Genomic DNA, 25,713 nt, shown 5'->3' with positions numbered 1-25,713 from the left:
TTGCAGTGAGGTCATATGCCATTCGAGGGGATTTCCTCATCTAGGTGTGGGTCGCTCCGGCGGAGAGAGAAAGACAGATTCTTTGTTATGTTTATCTCACAGACTGCAATCTTCTTTGTTTACATGTTTGCTGTAAGAAAACAGGAAGTTCATCGAGGTAGTTGTTCGTTGTCTTGCAACTAAAACCATCTAAAGGAATTTGGATTTGCAGGTGGGGTCAGATCAACTGAACGTATACATATACAGCTTTTCAGAAGCTTTTATTATTAGAGAGGAGATGCATATTACGGCACAAACAGAATCTTTTTAAGATCTCCTGCTTTAAATGAACACCAGTGCCAAAGCAATGCTTGGCATTGTTTAATATAAGGTCATATACGCAACAAAAAGAATGCATGTTTCTTTTTTCACATTTTTGCTCCCGTGCAGCAATCATAAATTAGACGGCAGCTGATGAATGCAGAGTGGCTGACCGACATTTTTCACATAGGTGACCTACATACCTCTGGACTTTTCCAGGGGCCCACCTGTTTGAGCCGGCGATGAGCACCCTATGTTTGATTAAAGAGGGAGGCATACCACATGTCAAATGATTCAACTTCTCTTGAACATCTTTGCATTTTCCCTCTTCTTCATGTAAAATTGAAACCTCTCTTTTATTGCAGTGGGGTTTTTTTTAACAATCGTATGCAAATGAAATCAGCTCATTATTAATAACAGACCTTTTTCATTAAATAGGGGGATCGACACAGGTGTTACCAATGATGAGCCAACATGCAGCACAGCAGCACGCTGACTCTGAACCTTAATCAGTATCATTGGTAACACCTGTGTAACCCAGATAATACAGAAGTAAAGTAGCTTTGATTAGGCCAGTGTGCTCTGAGGAAACATGTAGGACAGCTTTGCTCTTGATAGTTTACCAATTGAGGTGGACATGAACCACTCGCACATCATTAATACATTTATAAAAATATATATATCCACTTTCACTCACAAACCACGTAAATCCATTGTTTAAACACAGATTTGCATGTCTGGTGTTGAATATGTCATTACAGTTTATCCTTTTCTTTGGATACACATGGTTTTCATCAGACGCTGGCAATATGACAAATTTGAGAGTTGGATGGCAAACCCTACAGATTTAAATATGTTTGTAAATCAACCTCTTTTTCACATAGTGTTTATAGGTGAATTTCAAAGCAGCCATTTTGACATGAAATAGTATTTAAACACAGGTGTTACCAATGATACTAATTTAGGTTCAGTTCCAGTCAGGTCAGACAGAGTCAGGGTGCTGCTGTGCTGCATGTTTGCTCACCGGAAAGTCTCTGCTGCACTAAATGGAACTGAACCTCATTAACATAACTTGACTTAACTGCGACGAAATTAGAGGTGACTGCAGATAGACTGTTGGTCTAAAATGAGTTTTGAGCCTCTGTTCGTAAACCACATTGAAACTAACATCCAGGCAAGGAAGAAAGAACACTTTGAAGATATTACAGTGCTTTGGAGAAATGTGTAGGTAGTGATACAGAGTTTGTGCAGTTAGTGTCAAATGAGCTAAGACTTGCAGAAACCCCATTAAAGGGAACTTTTTCTGGTCATTCCCAGTCAAGCATAGTAGAGTTGCATGATACTCACGATACTCTGCGGTGCCAAATCGCAATGGTTCCTACTATACTAGAAATTCTACACAACGGCACTACCGTGGATTACTATACTACCAGTGCCAGTTTCCGCTACATGGCGGCTGCCCTACTCCCTTGTAAACAAACCAACATGGCAACTACTGCAACCAAACTAACCAACATGGCAACTACTGCAACCAAACTACACAGCTGCTGAATGATTTGCTGCATGCGAGTCTGCCGCCGCATCGTCGTCGTCAATGGCACCACTAATTTTGCTCCAAAAAAACTAACTCGTTGTTTCAGACTTGTTTCAGTCTAATTCTTACTTTACCAGTATTTATCATGCACCAAACAACATTATAAGTAATTAATAAGTGTTTATAACTTGTACAAATACATTGCAGTTCATAATAATAATTAAAAGGCCACAGTATCGGGATAATACCTGGAACCGTGAACCTTTCTCTGGTATACAGTGGGGAGAACAACAATTTTGCAGGTTTTCCCACTTGCAAAGCATGTAGAAGTCTGTAATTTCTATCATAGGTACTCTTCAACTGCGATTGATGGAATCTAAAACAAATATCCAGAAAATCCCAGTGTATGATTTTTTAATAATTAATTTGCATTAGTTGTCCCTCTGTAGTATCGTGGTTACTCATTTTGGTATCGTGACAACTCTAAAGCATAGGACCACACCCGTTCTGCTGTTCGGCTACAACTATTGAATCATTCACATGAAATAATTGCACGTATTACAAACAATCATGCAGTGGCATGATAATTGCCTTGGCTCAGATTTGTCTTTGAATGCTGAGTAAGGATATTTTTGCTCATCATTTTCCCCAAGTTTGTTTGTTTTTCAGGTATACTTAACAACGAAACAGTCTATTTCACGACAAAACAAGAATAAATTAAAAAAATTCAACCTTTTTATCCCATTACATTTAAAATTTTCCCATTTCTACAAGTTAGTATTCTAATAACCAATAGCCATTTGACCTTGTTTTAGTAATTCTTTTGTGTGCTGATGTGACAGGCACAGGAAATCACTGGTATGTAACCCCACGTCGAGAGGATGCAGGTGTTTGAGCACCTACTGTGCCAGTGCCTTTTTTTTGTAATGTGTGTTTTTATTTTGGGTGTATGGACACCTCGGAGGCAGATTATTTGCCTGTTTTTGCTTTTTCTGTGATTAATTGCAGATACCTGCAGCAATGTCTTTTAAATGGTATTCTTAGATTTCTTGCAAGTATGAAAAGCATGCACTGAATGTCAGATTTGTAAACCTGTTTACTTATTACTTAATTTAGGTGGGGTTTTTGTACATCTACTCGTGTTTGTACAACATTCATTATTTTTTAAAACCTTTGCTTCTTTTGTTACATGACAAAATGTGTGTTTATGTGATTAACAGGAGATGGCGGTGCGAGCACTGAAGCAGACAGGAAGTAGGAACATTGAAGCGGCCTTGGAGTACATCAGCAAAATGGGTTACCTTGACCCTCGCAATGAGCTTATTGTCCGTGTCATCAAGCAGACTTCACCAGGTACATACAGGCTCAATAAGTTGACGTTCACCAGTGGATGTTTATATGGGTTTTATTTCTCGTCACTGCATGTGTGTATGTGATTATCGATCTAGTTTCTTTTTGAAACAGAACGTTAGATCAGATTGCTGTTCTTGCTTAACATGTTGAGTAATCTCATACCTTGTCCTTTCAGGAAAAGCTGGGATGCCAAACTCAATGGATCACCGACCTGCATTAGAGGCTTCAGGTGAGGCAGGTGCCTTACCTCCGTATCACCAGATGGGGGCTCCTATGTATGAGGGGCCAGCTGGATACGGCCCTGAGAGTGAGATTCCCAGACCCTACATGAGTGCTCCCCCTGTAATGAACTACATGATGCCCCCATCTGGGGCAGCGCAGGGCCCTGCCATGGGAAACCCGATGGGTCGACCTCCCAGTATGGGCACCTATCCACCAGTGATGGCCACCCAGAACAACCCAGCCAATACCATGTACCCTCCAGGGGCCCAGCAGAAGGGCTACCCTGGCAGTATGGAGCAGCATGGGCCCATGATGAGCTACAATGTCCCTGGCCAGCCTCTGCAGCTTCAGCCTCAGCCACCAGGAGGCCCTGTCCCAGGCCCTCACTATGATTATGGCCATGCCAGGCCACACATGATGGAGCCTGCAGGCTATGGAGTCAAGAGGACCGCCTCCTTCCAAAACAAGATGGCACCACCCCCCATGGCACCTCCAGACAACTATGTCAACATGCAGGGGAAAGGGGCCATGGGTCAGAACGTTCCAGGAGGTGGAGGGGGAGGGTACCCCACTAACCTTTACCTCCCCCCTCATTCCCACCCACGGCAGGCCAGCCCCACCTCTCACCAGGTTCACATGATGTCCCGTTCCCCAGGTGGGGTGGGTGCTATGGGCCCTGACTTCTCTGATATGCCTCAGGGCTTGATGACACCATCCAGGGCCAGCCTCAACCTAGACCTGTATGATCACCCCTGGGCGGGGCCTCCAGGTCCTGAAGGGGCGCCTACAAACAGGCAACCCCAACCCCAGGGCCCATTCCGGGGGGAAGTGCGCGTCCCCAGCAGAACAAACTCCTTCAACAGTCGTTCTGCAGGGCCCAATGGTGTCCGGCCAGCAATGACTGCACCCCCCACATCTAGCAAACAGGAACACCCTCCAAACACCATGACGGCTGTAACATCCCCACCCATCCAGCAGCCAGTCAAGAGTATCCGTGTGATGAGGCCAGAACCCAAGACAGCTGTGGGACCGTGTCACCCCAGCTGGATGGCTGCTCAGGCCCAGGACGCAGGCGAGCCTCTGGCCTATATGCCAGAGGAACCCTACTCTCTGGAGTCTGCTCAGGAGCCACGGTGTCCACCACCACCATATCCCAAAAACCTGCTCATGTCTGGGGCAGCTGGTGAGCCGGCGACCATGGAGGGTACCGGGGCCATGTGCGGAGCTCAGGACCTCAACAACCCTGCCACCAGAAGCACACATGGCGGCAGCAGTGGGAGTGGAAAGGCAGAGGAGAACCAGCAGGTGAAAGAGAAGACGAAGGTGGGCAAGGGAGAAAAAACGGTAAAAGACAAGAAGCAGATCCAGACGTCACCTGTTCCTGTGAGGAAGAACGGACGTGATGAGGAGAAGAGAGAGTCACGCATCAAGACCTACTCACCATTCGCCTTCAAGTTCTACATGGAGCAGCACATAGAGAACGTGATGAAGACCTACCAGCAAAAACTGAACCGCAGGCTTCAGCTGGAACAAGAGATGTCCAAGGTAAGACAGCCTTTTACTGAACTCCCTGCTCTGTCTTTTCAACCCAAGTTAGTTCCAGCATCATCTTCATCACAAACCTCACTCCATGTTTTAGCTCACTGATATATATTGTCTATATTTGACATTATTGCAGTCCATTTTCCAAATTATGCCAAAAGTGTTCAGAGTGATTCCAGGCAGCAAATAGAGATTAGTTACTGGAGAAAACATGCCTGGTATGTTTATTTTTTTTAGATTATATAAGTATTTTTGCAAGTAGCAGCATTTTTTTTTTTGATGAAAACATCATTCATCGAAACATAATGTGGTGGTATGCCTCAAAGTTTATTCATGCCTTGAGTCGATGCTGTTTTTCTGACAGTTGTGCAAGGCAGAGAGAAGAAATAGTTCCAAGCGTAGTTTCATTTCACAAAGAAAGATGGAGATGGTGTTAATTGCAATTATGGATCAAAATATTCAAAAATCACAATATGTCTAAGTACAATATCCACATCGTTAAGACTGGAATGAGAAGTCAGTGAGTTCAAACTTGTGTTTGTATGAGTCATAACTTTGGCCTCTGCCCTTTTTGGCGTATTTAAAGTGATTTGAAAGGCACTGCTCAGAATAGAAAAAATACTACAGCTAGACTCAGACAATTAGGTAACAGAATTAGTTCACTTTGACACGTCACATTTCTGCGCTGTTAATAATCCTAAAAGGAAAATGAGCTTGTTTAAGGTGATTCTGCAGACTGCTTTTGAAAATGTTGTGTCGTTGTTCATTCCTCTCACCGTCTTTCTTCAACCTGTATCCTTCCTGTGCAGGCCGGTCTATCGGAAGCAGAGCAAGAACAGATGAGGAAGATGCTGAACCAGAAAGAGTCCAACTACAACAGGCTACGCCGCGCCAAAATGGACAAGTCCATGTTTGTCAAAATTAAGACGCTGGGCATAGGTGCCTTTGGCGAAGTGTGTCTTACTCGCAAGGTGGACACCGGTGCACTTTATGCTATGAAAACACTGCGCAAGAAAGATGTCCTCAATCGCAACCAGGTGATTTGATACACTGTTGTTCATATAGTACATAGTATATTGTTTTCAAGAAGTCTTGAGTGCGTTTGTATTTCCATAAAGGTCTTCACAAGCTGTTTAAATTGATAATGACAAGTTGTTATGCAAACTAGTCCAAATGAGCTCTCTCCCTGGTGCAGGTGGCGCATGTGAAAGCAGAGCGTGACATCCTGGCGGAGGCAGACAACGAGTGGGTGGTGCGTCTCTACTACTCCTTCCAGGACCGTGACAGCCTCTACTTCGTCATGGACTACATCCCTGGAGGAGACATGATGAGCCTGCTCATCCGAATGGGCGTCTTCCCCGAACCCCTGGCGCGCTTCTACGTGGCGGAGCTTACACTGGCCATCGAGAGTGTCCACAAGATGGGTTTCATCCACCGCGACATCAAGCCCGACAACATCCTCATTGACCTGGACGGACACATCAAGCTGACTGACTTTGGTCTGTGCACAGGCTTCCGCTGGACGCACAACTCCAAGTACTACCAGAAAGGTGAGACACAGCTCGCCGCTTACGTTGTAATGCATCTTGGTCAAACGCAGTTTCACAGTGATTCTGGGAGGATTCATTTTCTGCTCCTTCTTCCGTCTCCAGGAAGCCACGTCAGACAGGACAGCATGGAGCCCAGTGACTTCTGGGACGACGTGTCCAACTGCCGCTGCGGCGACCGGCTGATGACGCTAGAGCAGCATGCCAACCGGCAGCATCAGCGCTGCCTGGCTCATTCGCTGGTGGGAACACCCAACTACATCGCACCAGAGGTGCTGCTGCGCAAAGGTGGGTCAGAATGCGAGGTCTGCACGACCTTTATATCTGGCTGTCTAACCATCCATTCATAAGAGTTTAGACAAGACTTTATTTCAACCTAATACAAACATGTTCTTGCCTTTGGAATTGTCATTTGACTTTACTTTAGCAAAAATATATGTCCGTGTTTTAAACATTTAGATGAGTTTTTTTCTTGTCTTGTGAACCAACTATCACAATCTAATAAATTTGTGCCTTGTGTGCAGGTTATACCCAGCTGTGCGACTGGTGGAGCGTGGGAGTGATCTTGTTTGAGATGCTGGTGGGACAGCCGCCCTTCCTGGCCTCCACACCTACGGAGACTCAGATCAAGGTCAGTGAAGATGAGAAATATCCCACAGTTTGATGTATGAATTAATCCTACCTGTTTCTGCGCAGCTCACAGGTATGAGTGATGATTTTAGGCATCATCTTTGGAGCAGCACACACTTTTGTTTATTTTGATCTGTGACGTACTGGCGAGTTGTCCAGGGTGTACCCCACCCATTGCCCAATGTCACCTGGGTTTGGCTCCAGCCTCCTGTGACCCTGATATAGTTTAGTGGTTACAGGGGATGGATCTTGTTATTGACCCTGTTTTGTCACAGTGTTGCCATCTGCTGGACTGGACAAGTAGAGCTGGGAATGGCTAATACTGCAGTAATTGATAGACGTGACCTACATACTACATTTTGATGTAAACAGGAAAAAGCTGAATAAAAGAAGAGCTAAAGTTGCTGCAGTATGTCTTACTCTTATTGACAATGCAAATATTAGATCAAATTAAATATTTTTGTGTCTTAAGAGCAAAACAGAATGGCTAACTGTCTCCAACGATAACTATGAGGAACACAAACAGCGTCCCCTGTGTGGGCTCTTGATTGTCTATTCACTTGTGAATTCCACTTTGTTTATGCGCTGTGTTATCCAGCCTTTTTTTTGCACCCATTTACTTCTGTTGGATGTTGGTGGGATCAGGAGGACCCCAGTGTTGAGCTAGTGTATATTGCACGTTCTGGTTGACTGAAATAAGTTCTGGTTGACTGAAATAATTTCACCACAAGATGTCCTGGAGCTTTTGATTGTAATTCCTTAAACAAAGTAAAAATTTGTTACAAATAATGTAAAATCAAACATTTTTTATGACAACTGTAACCTAGTTTGAGAAGCAGCGGTCTGGGGTCCAGTGGCCCAGGGTACGGTTCCGACCTGTGGGTCTTGTCTGCATGTCATCCCCCTCTGTCATTCCTCACTTTCTTGTCACTCTTCAGCTATGTCTGTCAAATAAAGCTTGAAAAGCCCCAAAAATGTATTTTAAAAAAAGGGATGAATCTGTATGAAAGGCATCAGTCAACAGACTGATTGTGGTAACATCGTGTATTGTGTCTCTCCCTGCAGGTCATTAACTGGGAGAGCACCCTGCAGGTGCCCGCCCAGGTCAAACTGAGCCCCGAGGCCGTCGACATCATCGGCCGCCTCTGCTGCTCCGCAGAGGATCGCCTGGGTGCTAACGGCGCCGGCGAGATCAAGGCTCACCCCTTCTTCACCCAGACAGACTTCTCCAGCAATTTGCGGCAGCAACCAGCTCCCTACCGGCCCAAGATCGCCCACCCGATGGACACGTCCAACTTTGACCCTGTGGAGGAGGAGGGCGGCCCTGGGGCGTGGAGTGACAGTGGGGACAGCACCCGGGCCTTGGACATGCTCTGCTCCCCGCACGGGAAGCACCCGGAGCACGCTTTCTACGAGTTCACCTTCCGAAGATTCTTCGACGACAACGGCTGCCCTTTCCGCTACCCCAAACCGCTCGAGGCCAGCGAGGTATCGCTGAGCGCCACTGGAGCCGCCTGCATGGGCCCAGACGAGGAGGACGAGCAAGAGGAGGAGGAGGAAGAGGAAGACGAAGAGGAGGAGGGCGAGCAGGGGGAGGGATGCGAGCCGGTGTACGTGTAGAGCTGCAGACCGCCAGGCTTCCTGAGCAAGCGCGTCTGTCTACCGACTAATGCTCATCATTCAGCTCGAGAGCTTCCCCTCAAACCCGCCACTGCTCTTCTGCGTATGTGTCTGTGTGTAGAGGTGTGCATGCTACACAGGTGTGTATGTGTATTTATGCATATCTGGCATGTGTGATTGTTGCAGGAGCGATGAACATCGCCCCCTGGCAGAATATATAGTGCATCCACAAAGACCTCAAATACAAAACTCCCCTGATCCGGGACCAAGAAACAACATTCTGAATGTGACTGACTGCATCAAGGGTGAAGCATGTGCGGAGTCCGAAACTGAACCGGATGAAAGGAGATCGTTGCTATTCTTGGGAATGTAAAGGATGTCTGGATCACAGACAAGATTTGTAATTTCGAGGACTGCTTCTGGTTCTTCCAGCGGTTTTTCTCGTCCCATTCCTTCCACCCTTTGGTCTTACGGACGACTGAAACACCTCCACGGTGATCTTCTGAAACGGGAGCTACTTCCTGTTCTACCTGAGCTGCTTTACACTCTAGTATTGGACACGACGATGTGAAGAGTGGAACCAGGGCAGGGCGGGTCGGGGGGGAGGGGCAACACGCAACACGCCTCTTTCACAGCTGCTGCAAAATAAGCTACAAAGACAAATGCATGCACGTGCACCACACTCACGCACACTTATCAGTACAGGTCGCGCTCAGTCACAAAGGGTGAACCAAAAAAAAAGGCGTCGGTCTCTGCATCCACGTTGACGTTTACGAAGTTGGCTCAGACTAGATGGACGAACAAATTCTCCCAGAATCCTCTGACACGCGTTCACCCCCACAGAGAAACGGTTGTTTAGCATTTAGCGTGGTATGAGAGAAGCAAACAGTTTGTCACGTGTTTCATATTTTTGTGCCTCAAGTTCAAATCTCTGCATTTGTAGCAGATTTTAAAAAAAAAAAGAAAATTACAATCATATTAACCATAACAATATTTTCGGTCGCACCATCTGTCTTCTATCCACAGCTGCCTGATTTTTTTTATTTTTTTATTTTTTATTTATATGCCAACTGTAGTTCAGTGTCATGTTTTGTTCTTAAGATGTCCTAGTGTTTGTGAAGTTCTTCACATCACTGATTCTCTACTCTGACCATTTCAAAGCTCACCTCCAAAAAAAAAAGAGCACGAGCAGCAAGTAGAGTTTGGATTTAAAAATTGAGCCCAATTCTGTTTTTAGCCTGATCCAAGACTGAACCACTGTAGCGTTTATTGAGCCCAAGCCTTATCAAAACCAGATATTTTTACCGTTGGCCTGTGCAGTGAATGTCTGCTCATAAATTACAGGAAGATTTGGATCAGATGAGAAATGTTCCTGCCATGAAATGATACTTTTTGTTTACTGGGTAGGGGGGGGTTAGCACAACACATAGTTTCTCATGCTTTGTTTAGGAAAAGAACTGATGAATAAGAATGAAACCCAACCTGAGAAATCAGAGCCAGACCTGGACAGGCCTGAACCCATTGGGGGTCGGCTGGGGCCCCCCGTTGGTTTCTGACTTAGTATCAAACACACACACATTCACCAAGATGCACATTTTTACAGCTATTTTGCGAAGATCAGTCCCACAGTTGCATTGTAACTTAACCAGCCTCCTCTAACGTCTGGAGGCAGTCATGAAAACACAAAGCAACATGTTCTTACAACAGCAAACATGTGATAGTATGACTATGTGCAATACAAAAAGAATACATTATATATAGTTTTCTAAACACTTAATATCCTTTTTGAACGTTTAGTACTGAAATGTACAAATATATTGGTTTATATATATTTTCTCTTCAGTTACAAAATGCTGCTTAATATTGTGGTTAATATTATTTACATTATTATAATTGTTATTACACGTGTACCTGTTCTTTTTTTCTTTTGTTGTGGCTTAAAGAAATGTCGGCTGAAAGTAACGAGCTGCGTGCCTTTTTCTAATTGAATGTCGCGTGGAAGGAGACGACAACGATGGCGATCAGTGTTTGCAGAACAATGGACTGCGAGGCTCTTCACCTCCTGCGGCCGGGCTGGTCCTGAATGCAGGAGAGAGGAGGGCGTAAAGGAGTCTGGTTCAGGAAGAGTAAAGATGGAGAGGAGTGGCGCAGGTTGGATTCAGGAAATGTAATTTTGACAAGACAAAACAAATAGCTTTCTCTATTTTTTACAAAACCGCAAACGGTTAAACTTCAACAAAGAGTTAGTGTTTGGTACATTTTCTTTATTTATCCAAAATGACCACAAGTTTTAAGTGTTTGTTAACTCTGTACTTTTACTACAGACCTGTGCCATGTTCTGTATTGGAGACAACACTATCATCCAGTACCTTCTTTGCTTATTGACAATCAGTAAACAGTAACTGCTCTGTTTGTGTCAAACTGAACCGTTTTGGTCAATTCACGCCAAACTGTTCCAACAGTATTCTGAATTTGACTTAATGACCAGGAGTGTTAAAGGAATCCTTAACGTTTTGAGCGATTCTCTGATGCATAACTGGTAGAATGATGGAAAAATGTGTGGATCGGATTTGCAATGGAAGAGTTTGTTGTTGTTGTTTTGTTTTTTTATTTTGCTTGACAATGTATTGAAAGTTGTGTTTTTCTGTAAAATGTGCCTTTTTTGTTCTAAAGTGAGCAGCACAATCTTAAAAGATTGCCTTCTTATTATCATCTCTTGTCCACAGACCTCTTTCAGCTGTTACTATTCTTTTCGATGTGGGGAAGTTTGGCCGAGCACACTCTCGTTTCACACGCTGGCTTTGTTTACATGCACCAACAATCTTGTTCACATCAGTGACTTACGGTAAACACAGATAAGGCACATGTCGAGGGAAAGTGTGGAGTGAATTGGAAGCTCCTGACTGATGAGATGTACAATCTGAAGCTGACACTTCACACCTTCACAGGAATACAGTGTTTAAGCTGGCATTTTTGTATAACAGTGTATTTCTTGTTGCAGCATATCTTTTTAGGAAAGGGAAACAGGGTTTTCACTCATGTTGCAATTCAGGTCATGTTTAAATTTGTTATGCTGCTGTTTTTTCTTCTTTTTTTTTTCTTCTAAATTTCATAACACAGACTAACAGATTTGTTGCATGGACACACACAAAAAAAGCTAACGTAATCACAATGTTAAAGAACCTTTTTTTAGATGTTTGTTTAAAGTCTGTTTAAACTGGACTAAAGCCAGTATTCTGCATGTAAACAAAGCGTGTCTGTGAGCTGCCCAGGGCAGCATCACTGGATCCAGGATTGGATCAAGTGCCTTGATCAAAGTCTCCGCGACTGAGATTGAGGCCAGACGGGTGCTGCTCGTTCACTCTTCCTCATGCAGTTTATCTCTGAGTTGACCAGATGGCCTTCCGTATCTCCAAACCTCTTGTTGACAGCGTTGCCAATTCACATCACGACCAGGACGGACTGCTTCATAAAAATAAAAAAAAGCTTTATAACGAGAGCCGCGGCTCTCCCTCGCAGAGTGTGTGTGTTCCACAAAGTGTGTGAGATGTTTCCTGGATGTTTTGTGTGTGTGTGTGTGTGTGTGTGTGTGTGTGTGTGTTTGTTTGTTTTCTGTCTCTAAGATTTGAGAGTGATGACTGACAATCTTTGACTGACTTGTTATCCTCCAATCTGATTTCTTCACGAGACTTACTTGTTTATCCTTTTTTGTATTTTTACTCTAAGGAGCCTCTTGTTGTCTTTGACGCTCCTTAATGTATGATGCAATTCTGTTACTCTTGAATTTATATTTATACAGATATACATATTTTTTGTATCTTCCTCTCTCCCCCACTTTTTTTTTCCAATTTCCTTTGTGCTAATGTTCAAAAATCCATGTCTACGCAGTATTATAGATAATGTAATGTGGACAGCTATCTCTTTTTTTACATTTATGTATGAACTGAGAGATTGTAAAAATGCTTTCACAGCCCTTTGTGTGTAAAATGTATGTATAAATTAAATTAACCAGCTTGGACTCTGTGCTTTATTTCAGTGTAATAATATGTGAACCAAATGTGAAAACTCTGATTTTTAGGAGCATAATATTAGCACACATATTGTTTATTTATACCACATAATTTAAATGTAAGTATTACATTTTTGTTGACTTCCATGTACAGTAAAGTTTATCTGCCTTCTAAATAAATAGAAATAATGACAAATCAGGGACTGATAAATAGGGTATGATAATTAATTTAGGATAAGATAGACTTTAATGATCCCACACTGGGGAAATTCACTTGTCACAGCAGCTCATATACACAAGATTGATAAGAAATGACTCATAAATAGGAAATGTATAGAAAAAGCCATGAAGTCATGCTGATGTTAAAGAGTGCGACAGCTGTTGGATGGAAAGACCTGTAGTAGCGCTCCTTCTTACATGGTGGGAGTAGCATTTCTTACTACAATACTTACCAAGTCTAAGGAAACATTCAAACAAAAATTAGAAAAATTTAATTGGTTTTTGGTCTATATTTTAAAAACTTCATTAAAAAAAATTGTGTGTTGTTTTTGACATTTGAAACAAACTAATTTATTGTACGATTATTTTATCATAGGCTGTGCTAAGATGTAATCATTTGTTACCACATGAAACGGTTGAAAAGTTTCAGGTTATAATGTGATCATTCATGTATAAAAATCCTTCTTAATGTACGCACATTTCATCTACATCAACAGAATCTCACCATGTCTCATCCCCAGCATTAATACAACTTAACTAATTATGGTGCAGAAGCATAACGTAGGAAATAATAAATAGAATATTATTATAAACTCTGTGAATTATTTTAATTCATTTGTTTCATGTGCCTGCTCAGTACAAAAAGTGTTAAAATGACAATAAACTCTTGTGTCAGCTCGGTTGTGGCTGAAACTAACTCATAATGTTTGAATAGTCACATTTCAGACCTCCTTTGAACGCACCTCTCGGGTTTACGTAAACCCCGCGCGCGCTGACTGTTGACGCCGGGTTCAACCCGCCGCCGGGTACCAGCGCTGTAATCCCACAATGCAGAGCGCATGGCGCGTCATTGGAGAGGGACGATGATGATGGCGGCGGTCGGTGCACCAGAAGTGATCACACAGCTGGAAAGCGCTGCCAAAGTTTTAATGGTGAGAAAGTCTGCGTTGTTTTCTAAGCGTGGAGGGTGGCGGCGCCTACACCTTAACTCTGTCTCGGGTGGAGTTTGGCGGTCGGAGGCTCCCGCGGTTGTTCGTTTCTTCCCGGTTTTTGTTGGTAAATGTGTTGAGCTTTTTCTCTGCCGGAGAAACGCTGTGAGAGCGATGCGTGGCGCCTTGCCTTGCCTTGCCTTGCCTGTCTCCATCCCGCTTATCGTCGTAACATTGCCCCCCCCAGCTGTCCATGCTCCTCGTTTCTCTCACAAACCAGCACCACCCTAAAACACCCCCCCACCCTTACGTTTGGACACTTTCCAGCGTGGCTCAGTTGTCCAGAAACTTCAGCGGGTCCGCGTCGCCGTTCACGTTACATCAAGTTTTATGGCACTGGACGCGGTTGGAGCATCTCGGGGTGTTTTGTTGTTGTGTTGACTCGGTGTGTGTAGCTTTTAGCTCACCCCTGAACCTCCTTTTAAAAACACTCCTCCACATCAAGCGTTTGCCTCTCTGACCCCGCTCACAAACACCCTCCACCTCCACCCTCATGTGGAGTAAATAAAGCTGGAGCAGCAGGCTAGGAGCAAGTGGCTAACCATGTGCATGTGATGAGTAACTCAGCTAAGCTAGCCTTCTGCCATTTTGCGTTTTCCTCTTGTTATGGTTCATGAACTGAGCATGGTCTCTCCGTCCACAGATGAAATGTGTTTAACGCCGCACTGCTTCACCCTCCTGCTGTAGTTAGCAGGTGTCTTCTGCTTGGATGGTTAGCAGGTCCTGAGCTGCTGTGGATCAGAAGAACATCTGCATTAGTTTCAGACTAACCAGCTGTAACAGCCTCAGGTTTTCTCATTCAGAAACAGTGGATTTAGCTGTTTGAACCAAAGGGACTTGTGGACTTAGTGGTCACAGTCTTCAGATTTTGGTTTTATGGCACGATGAAGCGTTTTGATTTGTGACTGAAATCACCTGAAACTCTTTGTTGGTTTCGTTCTGAATCTCGGATCAGGTGCTGTGCTCGTCCGCTCTCTTTCCTTAACAAATAACTGATGAGAAATTGACAGTAGAGGGCAGGTACGCTATGGTATATGTCATGATCAGCCGCGCAGAAAGTTGAATTTTAATGGGCACGTTAAAAGTAAAAATGTCAGGCGCGCCTCTTTTGATTTCTCTCCTCTAGCTGTGTCCGATAAATCGTTCATCGTCATCACGATCAAATTTGTGAATCGACACATGCCTAAAAACATAATACTGCAACGTCCAGTTATACGTGCTTTCCCATACATGCAGATATTCTGATATATTATTGTTGCCCTGTTAAATATGATACTACGTCTCTTTTTTTCTATTACGTGCCACCTCAGAAAATATCCGTCTCTCCAACTGACACTACTTTGACAGATATTACAGACAGTTCACACAGAAGATGATGATTAATCCTGAACTGCACCAGAGCTGATGTGGCGGAAAAAAGTGTTACTCCTGATCCACATGTCTCTTCCTAATATTTCCATGTTTGGAGCCATGATTGCAGAGTTTTTTATTCATTTTACCTCTGCTTACTATCTCGAGTCACACTTGGCTGGATGTATGTGAGCACTACGTGAATGAACGCGACGACACATCAGGCTGAAATGTAAATCACATTCCAGCGATAGCTTAATTTCATTTCATTCAAACTGTTGTTTTTAAATAATTTCATTAAAAAAGAAAAAAAAAATCAAATATTCCTCCAAGTACCACTCCAGGAAGGTCAAGTACCTCTAGTGGTACTTGTACCACAGTTTGAGAACCAGTACATTTTATTAAGAGAACTTCCTCTGGACAGATGTGATCAGAGCAGGCCAGTGTTGTGACGTTTATCATCGATTGTCTAGTCTTATTTTAGATATTATGAACCACACATGTACACACATTAATATCCCAGTTAACCATGGGTGTCATGATACATTTTATCATTTCATACCATTTGTTGTAAGACTCTGATTCATTTATTCAGTTTAATTCAGATTTCACTAAGCGTAGTTTCAGTTGTTGGCCTTCTTCTGTTTGTCGTTGTCATGACGAGTCATCAGCCAGAGACTTTCCTCATCTTACTCACCGTGCTCATTAACATAGCCTTTGTGCTGGCTCGTCCTGTCATAAATTCAAAGTGTATATTTAAATGGATACATCTAAGTAGCATTTTCCTGTATCAGTATCTCATTTTAGAGCAGAGTAGGATTCAGTAGTCTCTCCCTTTCATGATGTGACAAGCGCAGAAAGAAACGGAACAAAGTTTAGCAGGATTGGTGCAAGTAACCTTAGATAAATACAGTTACATAATAACCTTTAGAAGTAATATAATAATTTATTTATTTACTTTTTGGGAGGTCACTTGGAAGCAACACAACAAGCAGTAAACACAACATTGACATGTTTTCACCGCATGTGTTTATTAGGAGCGTATTACACCGCAGACACAGAGCAGCACTATTATTTATTTGGACTCGTGTCACAGGTTTCAGGTGTGTAATATGACCTAATCCTGATCCTAATATAGTTGACTACACATCCAGATAACGGTACAAATCATAACAGCACTTTAAAAAAAAAAACTGAATAGATAAGTAAATAAAATGAAACACGAAAGGCTCATTTTTTAAAATGACATTTCTCTTGTTTGAATATTTCAATGAATAGATTATCAGACAAATTTACAGTTCAGCATGTAACAAACTCTAAAATATGAATGTATAAAAGCTAAAAAAAATGTGAATCGAAAAACTTTTTAACTATAGTTGTATCAAAATAAATACAGTCCTAAAATTTGAATAGTTCAGTGTCACATACTCCACTGACTAAACCGAACACGTCTCTCTAGCTGCTAAATGCTCCACTATGTTCGCCTGCTCGTCTCTTTGTTTGTCTGCTTTTTGTGGCGTACAATAGTTTTTGCCACAGCATTTGTGTTGCAGACAGCAGCTGCCTGTTGTGGTCCGAAAACGATGCGGATGAGATTGAACAAAAATTTGTGAGCTGTGAGAGACTCAGCAACTTACTGACACTGATTATTTTCCATTGTTATTAAGAGAATATTTGTGGGGCAGCGTTTAGCTCAGTTGGTAGAACAGCTGCCCCATGTGCAAAGGATCAGTCCTTACTGCAGAAGCCCAGGGTTCAAATCCGACCTGTGGCTCTTCAGCTGTCTCTATCAAAATAAAGTTTAAAAAGGAGAAAAAATAATAATAAAAAAAAGAATATTCCTTAGTGCAGATTTTTGTCACCAAAGGTAAATAGTGTGTGTGTGTATAAAAGCATCTTTCTTTCCTCCGCTGCCTTCAGCCGCAGAGCTGCTTTCACTGCAATTAGGCTTGGAATGCGACTCTCTTGCTGAGCTGTATCATGGCGACACTCCTCAATAAAAGTGTGTGTGTTGCGGGTATGTTGTGCTTTCTCACTTTTATTCATAGTGTGTTTGGAGCTGCAGTATTTTTCTTTCTTGTATTGGAGGTTTTCTGTTATTGACTGTTTGCAGAATGACTTTAATATTAATACCAGGCTGTGTGACAGTCATCCATATATCATTAGTTTTATAATTAACTCACTGTACACTCATGCTACAGTCTCTAGTCTCAGCAAACCACTAACGATGCCTCCTTTGATGATTGGTTGTCAATTATCCAATCAGGGCTCATATGTCCTTGTTTTTTGAGTTAAAACAGCAGCTGAAGGGTTTATTGACTGCTTGTAGAAAGACCTTTTACGTTTTATGGCATGTTATAATTTCACCAAGAGGTATTGTGCTCAGCAGTAAGTCAATGCAGTGTAGACAAACCTGTGCCTTTGTGAAACTCACAAATTTTGAGAATATTTCTGAATTCATCAAGAAAACACAAAGCTAATAAAAATCCTTCCTGTAGTCTGTGTTCTGCCTGCATTGTTGTTGAATGTAAAATCTATGTGTTTTCACAGTGCACATGCACATTTTAAATATATTCCCTTTTTTTGCGCACTTCTCTTGGACAGATTGAATAATAATTCCATTGGGGCTGGTAGCAGTGTGCTAACAAGTTTCGCCACATTACCATTTCACGTCGTCTAAATAACATTCCACCAAACAAAAACGTTCAAATCCGAAATAAACTTGAATTATATGTTCTGGAAAGAGTGTGGGAACTGAGTTTTTTGGAGCGTCTTGTCTATAAATTCTTTGTGTTCTTTACAGGCACCGCCGTCCATGGTCAGCACAGAACAGAGGCAGCATGCTGAACACATATTCCTCTCCTTCAGGAAATCCAAATCCCCTTTTGCCATCTGCAAGCACATCTTGGGTAACTATTGATTATTCATTGTTTAACCTGCAGAATGAAAGCATTTCCTATATTGTAATCCGTTTTAGAGTTGTCACGATACCAAAATGAGTAACCACGATACTATACCAGACAAAGCATCACAGTTCTGGGTATCATCGCAATACTGCAGCCTTTTTTTATTATTGTTATTTTTATAAACTGCAACGCATTTGTACAAGTTACAAGTATAAATACTCACTACCACTACATAATACTGGTGAAGTAAGAATTAGACTGAAACAAATATGTGAGTGCCACTGACGCCCGCGGCAGACTCTCTGCTCGGGCCCGGTGCTTCTGCCATGGTGAGTGTGTTGTCTCGTGTTTTTGACTGTAAGCTGTGTGTGCGTCTGGGCGAGACAGAACTTTAGCTTGTTGTTTGTTTTTGAAGCGAATTTCTATCAAAGCAGAGCTGTCTTCATTGAGTTCGTACTTGCCAGCAGAAATGCACGAACAGCCAATCAGCTAACAGATGGGCGGACCCAGCCTATCATATCGTTGGACATCACCAGTAACAGGCAAACAGCCAATCATTCAGCAGCTGTGTAGTTTGGTTGCAGTAGTTGCCATGTTGGTTTGTTTACAAGGGAGAAGCATGCAGCGAGAAGCCGGGAGGAGAGCTGAGCAGAGGCGGAGACTGGCACCGGTAGTATAGTAATCCACGGTAGTACCGTCGTGTAGAATTTCTAGTATAGTAGGAACCGTTACGATTTGGCACAGCGGAGTATCGTGGGTATCGTGCAACTGTAATCCGTTTTTTCAAACAGTTTGTTGTAACTTCATTACACTGTAAAAGCATTTACATATGTGTGCAGGCACATGCACTGATTCACAAAACAGAACATCTGTTTTCCCATGACTTTTAAACATCTCTTTCTCTTTCCTACTTTATCTTTCTGCCTGCACACATTTCCTTTCTCTCACCTCCCCCCCTTTTTTCCCATCTCCAGAGACCAGTAAGGTGGACTATGTGCTGTTCCAGGCAGCCACAGCCATCATGGAGGCAGTGGTGCGGGAGTGGATCCTGCTGGAAAAGACCAGCATCGAGTCGCTCCGGGCATTCCTCCTCACCTACGTCTTACAGAGACCCAAGTAAGAAATAATTAAGTATTAACTACGTATGACATTTATGAACCTCCATTGGAGAGTCTCCTGCTACATAAACTAAAGCACAGAAAGCAACAAAATTCAAGAGCCATTAATATTCAGCAACAAGCCTTTTAAATCCAAGGCATATTATTATGTTTTTTATGAGCTAAATAATAAAAAAATCACCCCAAGCATATACTGTAGTAGCTAATGTTAAGAAGTAATTTAAATAATATCTGAAATTGTTTTTCTAATTATATATCAGATAGCCTGGGGGTCCTAATGCACAGAAAGCCTCGGTGGAAGCGCTCAGTCAGCTGTTTGTTCATGTGTCCACTAGCATAAACAACAGAAGAAAAGCACAGACTCATTCGATATGTGCGGTACAAGTTAGAGAAACAGGAATCCACCGATGTCTCTGACCTGCTGCAGTGACAGGTTACCAAAGCTCTGTTCAACAAACAAGCTGGAAGGATTCCTGTTTGTTTTTTCGTTTGATGAGACACTGTGATTTAAATGCAAAAAAAATAAAATAGAATAAAATATCAAACACAAAAATGCAATAAAGAGAATTTCTCCATGTGATCACAGGCCAAAGAAAATAAGCTGCAGCTGCGATTGCACCCTCAGACACAACATTTCAATTTCACTTTGTTTCTCTGGATGTTTTCTTTCTCAGTCCCCGCTGATGGGTTAGGGTTAACCTCTAATCTCAGTGTTAGTTTCTGTGGTTCAGACCGTTGATCCTCTCTGTTTCCTCCAGTCTCCAGAAGTATGTCCGCGAGCAGATCCTGTTGGCTGTGGCGGTCATTGTGAAGAGGGGCTCTCTGGACAAAAGCATCAACTGTAAAAGCATCTTTCACGAGGTCGGACAGCTCATCAGCAGCGGAAACCCCACGGTGGTGAGAAAGACATGCGAATGTATCAGTGTATAATTACAATGAACAAATAATGGACATCACAGCGCACTAATTTAAAGACACAAGTAACGCAAGATTAAAATGAGTTTTTAACCACAGGATTTTTTTTTGGTTTTCACCCTCATGAAAGGTGCTTTAGATCATCAAAATATGATCAAATCATTCTGTATTGAGCACAGTCTTTTTCTGTTTTGACTGCACAAAGATTCAAAATTAGAAGAAAAAATGATTCTATAGATCGACATTTAGCATTAGTAAAACATACATACGCTATTCGTATGGTCATTCCTTATATTTACACAGTAACATTTTCCAAAATGTTCCAAAACTCTTGGCTGTAAATGAAAAATATTCAGAAATAACTACAATTTTCCCTTTTTTAACTTCAAACTAACCACAGGAGCATCTGATCTCTATTCAGTTCTGTTCTTCTAGTCCCAGAAGAACAGACTCTGTTTGATGAATAGTAGAACTTGTGGGGAATATTTCAGGCACATTTAAATCATGAGATGAAACTGTTTTAAAGCTTTGATATTTATTATATTTGTGACTTGATGGACCACGTTTGTGTCCTGGTTATCGACTTCCTGCATGGAAATCTGGCACAGATTACAGAGAGAGCTCAGTGAAAATAAAAAGGGCTGTGCAGGGAGAACAGCTTCAGGCTCGTTCCTGTGGTAGAATAAAGTAAAACACCTGAGTGCCTTTTTTCATTGGTCATGAACTCAAATCAGATTTGTGTAAAATGTCGTCAAAGTGCATTTTCACTGAGACACACTTTTGGTGTGTGGTGCAGTGAACTGTTTAACTGACGTTTTTATAGGGGAAAACTTGAGTTTGTGAGACGTACTGTGTATGACACGAAGGCAAAAATCTGAATATTTTGGCACGACTTTGCCTCAGTGCTGCTGTTATAAAACCAACTGGAACTCTCCTCTTAATCCAGTAGGTGGCACTATTTCATTTCACAGTTCATACCATGAACCGCTAGAATGGCAACGATGTGCCATGGAGGCCTGAAAGCAGGTGAAGTCACCTAATGTAACATTTATTTGGGCTGAAATCCCCCTTGTACGGTTCACCCTCGTAAACTACAATCATCCTCCCGTCTGCTGAATCTAGACCACGGTTCACAATTTAAAAACTACATCAAATGTTTCCTTCCAAAGTTGCATTCGTGTTCCTGATGAAAGTTCATCACTTTGGTAGCTTTTGAATTTATTTGAATTCGTAAACTCTGACTCAAACAATTACAGCCGTCATACAATAATAATCGGGGGTTTTTTTTTAAATATATTTTTTCCTCTATTTGGAGTCACATTTTAACACCACTGTACACGGTTATCATTGTTTGATAGTAACATAATCATAACGTAACAAACAGAACATTTAACACATAATAATAAAATGAGATAAAAGGAAGAGCATTTAGGGGAAATATACATTTTCCACTTCTCCCACACTTTTCCGTAGTCTCACAGAGAAGGTGATTTTTTTCCATTACAGAGATGGGTCCGAGTTGAAAAAATGCCAAAGTCACCCTTTTACCATGACTGAGTTTGTTTAGAAATGACGCTGCCCCATAATAAATACCGGAGAAAAGGCTGTTTTCCGAGAAGGCTAATTCTAGTCTGCCTCGTGTTAAAAGTAACTAGAGCTTCAACAATTAGTAGATTAATCGATTGCTTGATTTGATGGTTCCTGCTTTTCACAGCTTTATAATAATCTAATTGTAAAATGTTACATTTGAGCTATGAAAAAAACAACACACTCTCCTGTCTTGTACAGGAAATGATCGGATATGCGCTCTGACAGAAGTCAAATTGACTGTGACTCTGGAACGTCACTACCAAGTAATCTTCACAGGAGAGAAAACAAATGTTCCAGAGATTTCATACTTTCTTTTTGTTTTCTTAAATCTTCACTGAGCTGTCTCACCACTAAACCACAACTTTTCATAATGTTTTGCAGCTGTGAGCAGCTGCTCCGCTTCCTTTGTGCATTGCATTGTGGGGGCAATTCTGTACATCAACAACACTCAAAAATCAAGCTGCACGCTTCGTTTTTTTTTTGTTTTGTTTTCCAGTATGTTTAATGTTGTTGATTTTCCAGTGCGACACATGTATATTCAAAACTTGCTTGGAATTATTATGTAGTCTGGAATCGGGCCAGCATTTCCACATGAAGCACATTCAGTGTAACTCTTTGTTATTTGACCCGTGTGATAACACGAGCCTCTCTGCTGCAGCAAACACTGGCCTGCTCCATCCTCACCGCCCTGCTCAGCGAGTTCTCCAGCTCCAGTAAGACCAGCAGCATCGGCCTCAGCATGGAGTTTCACGGCAGCTGCAAGCGTCTGTTCCAGGTTTGTTCCCCACCTCACCACGCTGTCCAGCACTGAAAGATGGATCATCGTTCTCTTATTATTTTTTCTGATTTAATCACAGATAGCTGCTGCTCTCTTTTATTTCTGGATTCATCTTTCTCTAATTGTTCTGTCTGCTTCCAGGAGGAGGGCCTGCGTCAGATCTTTATGTTGACGATGGAGGTGCTGCAGGAGTTCAGCCGCAGGGAAAACTTAAACGCCCAGATGTCGTCTGTCTTCCAGCGCTACCTGGCTCTTGCCAACCAGGTGCTCAGCTGGAACTTCCTGCCACCCAATTATATCCTTTCTTTTGTCAGAGGCTGACGGGGATTCTTGCAACTGGAAAGGTCAGGGTAATAAGTTTGACTATTTCTAGCTCTTGACTCATGAAGGGATAAATTCTGCAAAAGTATGGGGAGGAAAAACTGTTTCACATACCTACATGACTACACAATCAGTGCAGCGTCTAGTTAGACACTAAAAAACTAGACACTAAAAGGCAATAAAATATCAAAATGATGTATGTAGTTTTAGCCAACAGATTTTTTTGGTTTGGGAATTTATTGAGAACTTTATTTGCTATCTGACATCATGACATTGTTACACAATTCAGTTATGTCAGCAACATCATTAGTTTTCAGTTTAGTTTAAGTATTTTTTTTCTTGGGAATTAAAGACAAGCTGAACATTCAGTGTGCACGGTGACCTTTTCTTACTGTTTACTTTAAAGTGAAGTCATGGATAAGTGAAAAGACAATGAAGAACTCTAGCAAACATTTTCTTTACAGTGTTACTAACCAAATATTTTAGTGATATGGCTTTTTTAGTGATTTGATTGTCTCATCTTGCTTCTCTTAATTGATCTAAGCATGCTGGCTTGTAAAGCATCTCCCGGTGTTGTTGACAGAGTCTCGGATTGTACAAAGGTTTGTGCAGTAGAATGAAAGTAGGTGCTCTATCAGAGAAATCTGTCATCTTCTACTCGGACAAAGTGGCAGCACAGTCAGTTTCAGGTTTAAAGAATAGGCCGTGTTGAGCAGTGGAATTGTGGCATTTTGTTTGTTTGTCTTCTTAGAATATAGTTATTTATGGATGAGGATTTTTGTGCATGTAAGTATGCATTGTCCCTATAATGGGTAATGCTGTGTGTGTGGCAGTACAAATATGTGATACCAGGAATGCATATCTGTCCATCAGTTTTGCTTTGTACTTCATCTCTTGTGCACACGTCCATATTATCTTTGCAGTTGGCCGCATTGTTGAGTGAACTTGGGTTCGTGTGTGTGTTTGTGTGCGCGCACGCCAGGCTCATTACAGCCTAAATCCCTACCAGCCTGGCATCCTCTCTGCCTGTCTGAAGGGATCTGGAGTGGCGCTTGCTGCCAGCCAGGGCCATGTATCACTTTCAAAGAGGTGTCTGTGTGTCCATCTCCGTATCATTCCGGCGGCCCACCACCCCCGCCTTGGCTTGTTGAGGCTCCCCTTGGTATGCCCGGCACGCTCGGTTTGATGTGTGTGTGTGTGTGTGTGTGTGTGTGTGTGTTCTCAAAGATGCACTTTTAAGTCCACTGTGTGTGTGTGTGTGAGACTGTGTGTGTGTTAGCTGTTGAAATCCATTTTTATACAACAGTTTAATGTTGTTTTGTTGGGTGTGTGTGTGTGTGTATATGAAGCTACCAAAGCACTTACCGTATACGAAAGGGATCTTTAGTTTGTAACTAGCAACTTTCTCTTTTGATATATCCATGTGTTAGGCCATTGTGTCCAATGTTGAAATGCAGTGGGCTGCTTTATGGCAGTTTTGTATATGGTGTGGTCTAGTGTATGGAATGGTTGCCATTGAATAGCTTTGGATAAACGATGTTTTGAGTTTGAGACGAGCAGCTCTGATCTCTCTGAGCTGAGTTAGACTGATGCATAGTGTCACATAAATACACAGGTGTATTACACACCACAACACAGCCACACAAATAAACATCCATTACAACACATTTTCTACCCACATCCCATACGTATAGCACCCACAGTTACAGGGCTGTTTTGTTGAGTGATGGCAGAGGGGGAGGCTGGGGGTGTAAAATAGTGTTGATGAGGCCAATGTGCTGTGTGGAGACATGTAGGACAGCCTTGTTATTGATAGTTTACCAACTCAGGTGGTATACACACTCGACCATTTATAAACAGAACAGGTATGTCCACGTAAATCCATTTAAAATATTAAAGTGTTCACTGATGACTGCAAGTAAACATTGATTTGTTTTTTCCATCCTCCTGGGGAAAAAAAAACATTTTTTTGGACATAGGTGTTTTTCTTTGGATGGCAGCAACAAAGTATGATTACAATATAGTAAGATTGTGTCAGCGTCTCTAAACTGCACACCTGATCTTCAGTGTATTTCGAAGGGGTTAGGGGGATCTGTCCATACCGTACACGTCACATTAAATGTAATCTCATTTTTCTTTCCTTTTTTGAGCCTTAACTTTGTCATATTTTCTCAAGTGCAGCTGGCTGCAACCAGGAGACGCTCGTACTAAATCATTACATCTATTACATGTCTGAGGCAAAGTTATAAATAAAATGAGTTATCCCTAAGGTTTATGGCTAGGTGCAGATCGAGCTGTAGTTCTCTGGTTTCATGGTGTTGACTTGACTTTCTCGGGCCATAGAAATAGCTCACAAATTCTCAAATCTGGCGGCATTCCCCTTGAAATCCTGTGCTCCGGTGAGTGTATCTAAAGCCTACAAGTGTCTGTGCTGTTGTTGAAAAGGAGAACAGATTGATGAAGACCACTGGGAGGCCTGAGTGAGTGCAGCCGCCTGTCTGCAAGTGTCACAACACGCCTTTGCCTGTGTGATGCGCCGCAAACGTACAGTATGCCAGCATGGGTGTCATGGGGCCTCTCCTTAATTGCGTGGCTGACAGCCGCCGCCTTTCACACACACGAATACACACACTCCTCAGCAAAGCTCAAAGACCCCCTTTTTAAAAAAGCCCCTCCCTCCCTTAGACGAACCGAGCGGCATGCATGTCATCTGTCCTCGCCGCCGTTTGAACCCCCGTCCCTCCAGCTCTGGTGTCATCTGGCGGAGGCG

At 42.4% G+C, this 25,713-nt stretch overlaps 2 protein-coding genes across 2 annotated transcripts in view; both read left to right on the top strand.

Moving 5' to 3' along the window:
* The window catches only part of lats2 (large tumor suppressor kinase 2), a 30,018-nt gene extending 20,090 nt beyond the window's left edge, over window positions 1-9,928 (top strand). Inside the window, exons 3-9 of the mRNA XM_019275556.2 lie at window positions 3,055-3,187; window positions 3,363-4,954; window positions 5,761-5,988; window positions 6,147-6,501; window positions 6,604-6,786; window positions 7,023-7,129; window positions 8,194-9,928. Coding sequence (XP_019131101.1) covers window positions 3,055-3,187; window positions 3,363-4,954; window positions 5,761-5,988; window positions 6,147-6,501; window positions 6,604-6,786; window positions 7,023-7,129; window positions 8,194-8,748 — 3,153 coding nt within the window. The 3' untranslated portion in view covers window positions 8,749-9,928. The remainder of the gene's footprint in view (window positions 1-3,054; window positions 3,188-3,362; window positions 4,955-5,760; window positions 5,989-6,146; window positions 6,502-6,603; window positions 6,787-7,022; window positions 7,130-8,193) is intronic.
* Window positions 9,929-13,612: 3,684 nt separating this feature from the next.
* xpo4 (exportin 4) overlaps window positions 13,613-25,713 on the top strand; it is a 50,141-nt gene continuing 38,040 nt past the window's right edge. The window contains exons 1-6 of the mRNA XM_027290838.1: window positions 13,613-13,908; window positions 18,119-18,224; window positions 19,196-19,337; window positions 20,098-20,236; window positions 22,503-22,619; window positions 22,764-22,917. Coding sequence (XP_027146639.1) covers window positions 13,816-13,908; window positions 18,119-18,224; window positions 19,196-19,337; window positions 20,098-20,236; window positions 22,503-22,619; window positions 22,764-22,917 — 751 coding nt within the window. The 5' untranslated portion in view covers window positions 13,613-13,815. The remainder of the gene's footprint in view (window positions 13,909-18,118; window positions 18,225-19,195; window positions 19,338-20,097; window positions 20,237-22,502; window positions 22,620-22,763; window positions 22,918-25,713) is intronic.

The sequence above is a fragment of the Larimichthys crocea genome, chromosome XVIII, assembly GCF_000972845.2.
Source record: "Larimichthys crocea isolate SSNF chromosome XVIII, L_crocea_2.0, whole genome shotgun sequence".
NCBI classification, from domain to species: Eukaryota; Metazoa; Chordata; class Actinopteri; family Sciaenidae; genus Larimichthys; species Larimichthys crocea.
Note: the sequence above shows the minus strand (reverse complement) of the source record. Positions and strands in the feature narration are given on the sequence as shown.